The 3,044-nt window shown below is 44.8% G+C and overlaps 1 protein-coding gene across 1 annotated transcript; it reads right to left on the bottom strand.

Moving 5' to 3' along the window:
* Positions 1 to 151: 151 nt before the first annotated feature.
* On the bottom strand, positions 152 to 3,041 carry LOC104459315 (myosin heavy chain, skeletal muscle-like; the record flags this gene model as incomplete). The annotated part of the gene is made up of 6 exons (XM_010078660.1): positions 152 to 243; positions 330 to 500; positions 595 to 720; positions 1,141 to 1,362; positions 2,511 to 2,819; positions 3,021 to 3,041. Coding segments are annotated over 6 exons (941 nt in total), but the record flags the coding sequence as incomplete, so codon positions are not given.
* Between the last annotated feature and the right edge of the window lie 3 nt (positions 3,042 to 3,044).

Genomic DNA, 3,044 nt, shown 5'->3' with positions numbered 1-3,044 from the left:
TCCTCAGACTAAAGCAGTTGGCAAACAAGGAAGAGTAGAAGTTATTGGTTTCCCACCATGTGAGGTTAACAATTGCTCTTGGGGAAGGTGTGCGCAAAATTTGATTTGCTGCAAGAAAGCTCTGTCAGCCCACGGAGGCCTCCTGCCTTACCTGGTAGCCCTCCTCTCGTACTTGCGCACCCCCTCCACGGCTTCAGCGCTGCGCTTCTGCTCAGCATCAACCTCCCCTTCCAGCTCCCGCACCTGCCATGAGAAACCCATCTTTAGAGCTTCCCTGCTGCCTACTTATGTGACATGCTCACTCAGACACAAATACCAGCCCTACGCACTCTGGCCTCCAGCTTCTGGATTTGCTTCTTGCCTCCCTTCAGTGCCAGCTGCTCAGCCTCATCCAGACGGTGCTGCAGGTCCTTCACCGTCTGGTCCAGGTTCTTCTTCATCCTCTCCAGGTGGGCGCTGGTGTCCTGCTCCTTCTTCAGCTCTTCTGCCATCATGGCCGCCTGATGGGAGCAAAGGGTCAAAGCCATTTTGGGGCTGGAGACATTCTGGGGAGAAGGCGTGTATCTTAAGCATTGAAAGGAGCCTCCCACTCACATCTGTGATGGCCTTCTTGGCCTTCTCTTCAGCATTGCGGGCTTCCTGGATAGTATCCTCCATTTCACCCTGAATTTGGGCAATGTCTGTTTCCAGCTTCTTCTTGGTGTTTATCAGGCTGGTGTTCTGTTGAATAACAAAACATATTGTCCAGTTAGTCACAAAACAGACCACTTTTATTACAAATTCACTGTTTAAATTTAAAGTTATCATCTATATATTTAATATTAGCAACCTCCTTCAAATGATACATCTTGTCAGGTCATACACAGCTGGATAGCAGAGAGTTCTTCAAATTTTAAGAAGCACTTCTGACTCCTGTTAATGCAATCCTATTCTTTTAGCTATAATCCAATTTTTTGTATAAGGACAATAATTCTGGTATAGGTTAAGCTTTTTATTAGAAGAGATTACATAAGAATTTATGTGAAGTTTTCATTTAAATGAATGAAATGAATTAAATATAAATGAATTTTCATTTAAATGAAAAATCTGCAAAGGGAAAAATAATATGGCTCTTGAGATTTTCAATCTCATTAATCTAACCTGAGTGTGGAGGAGCTGAACTCTCTCACTTGCATCCATCAGTTCCTGCTCAGCCACTTTCCGCGACCTCTCTGTCTGCTCCAGGGCTGCCCGTAGCTCCTCAATTTCCTGTAGCTCCTCAACTTCAGCCTGCAGCAGGTTAGCTCTGCGCTCCACCATGGCCACCTGCTCCTTCAGGTCCTCCTGTGTCCTGAGAGCATCGTCCAAGTGTATCTGGGTATCCTGTAAGAGAGGAAAGAGATTATAAGGTGGCACAGCACTATTGCACAATGGCAATTACCACCAGTCTAATAATTATTGTGTTAGTATAATATATATATCTTTATAGATGTTATATATATTTATATGCAGAATTATTATGTCAGTATATGCACAGCACTTAAGAATGTGAGCATATTGATACATGGTATTATGCACTGTCCCAGGCTGAGTGACAACCCTGCCTAAATTTAATGCTGTGCAAGGGGAAGGTAAGCCTGAACTCAAACTCCAGCTGACTGACACAAGTAACTTACAAGGTGAAGCAAACTGGACATTTGTACCTACTTGGGGCAGAGGAAAGAATATGCCCCCATCCTCTGAAGTGCTCCTACATAAGAGACAGAATGCTCTGGGGTTGAAAAATTAAGAACACATGAGTAACTGACAGGATACAGGAAAATTCAACCGTGTACAGTTGATCCAACTACCCACTCACATTAGAACCAGTGCCAGCAGAAAAGCACATAAGCTATTAGCAATTGGAGTTCCTGACTTGAGAGGCACGCAAACACCCATTTCCCATCTAGACAGTTTCTTTAGAGAAGTTTGCTGCCTACAAGGAGCTTGCATTAAGTAAGGTCAAGACCCTGAATTTTAGGAGAGTGGACTTTCGGTTGTTTAAGGAATTAGAGGGTGGGACCCCATGGGAAAATACCTGCAGGGATAAAGGAGCAGAAGAGAGCTGGCAGCTCTTTAAGAACATTTTTTTTACAGTGCAAGAGCTATCAATTCCTGTATGTAAGCAATCAGGCAAGTAAGGCATGAGAACAGCATGGCTGAGTAAGGACCTCCTGGTCAAACTAAAGCGTAAGAAGGAAATGCATAAGCAGTGGAACCAAAGACACGTATCCTGGAGAGAACATAGGGATGCTGCCCAGATATGTAGGGATAGGATCAGGAAACCTAAGGCGTAGGTAGAGCTGAATTCCTGTTGTATTAATTTTTGGTGTGGCCTGACCTTGAGTATTATGTGCAAGATGGCCTTACCAGGGCAGAGGGGCTGGACTAGACAATCTTTGACAGTCCCTTTCAATCCAAACCATTCTATGATTCAATTTTATTATGATATTAAGCTAGCCACCTATGTGCACGTCCTTAGCTTAACATACCTTGAGCACTGCCTGTGTGTTTCTCAGGTTCTTTTGTGCCTCTGCAGCCACGCGGTTGGCATGGCTCAGCTGGATCTCCATTTCATTCAGGTCTCCCTCCATCTTCTTCTTCAGCCGCAGGGCTTCATTCCTGATCCTGATCTCGGCGTCCAGGGTGCTCTGCATGGACTCCACAATTCTGAGGTGGTTTCTCTTCATCTGGTCAATCTCCTCATCTTTCTCTGCTACCTTCCTGTCAATCTCAGACTTCACTTGGTTGAGCTCAAGTTGGAGGCGCAGGATCTTCCCCTCTTCATGTTCTAGGGAGGCCTGGATAAGTAGACCCAAAAATTTGTAACATCCATAAAGCTAGTGCTTGCTTTCTCGGTAATTACAGAATGTTTCAGGAAATCTCATCTGGTTGTGATCCACTCTCGCTCCCCGCACTTAGAGTGGGACCAAGCAGTTTTTAGCCATATTTCCCAATTGCTCATACTTTTAATGCAGACACCAGTGATTATGGGCATGTACCTCAGCTTCCTCCAAGGCAGCTTG

Source organism: Pterocles gutturalis, unplaced genomic scaffold (assembly GCF_000699245.1).
Source record: "Pterocles gutturalis isolate BGI_N339 unplaced genomic scaffold, ASM69924v1 scaffold12023, whole genome shotgun sequence".
In the NCBI taxonomy this organism is placed as follows: domain Eukaryota; kingdom Metazoa; phylum Chordata; class Aves; order Pterocliformes; family Pteroclidae; genus Pterocles; species Pterocles gutturalis.
Note: the sequence above shows the minus strand (reverse complement) of the source record. Positions and strands in the feature narration are given on the sequence as shown.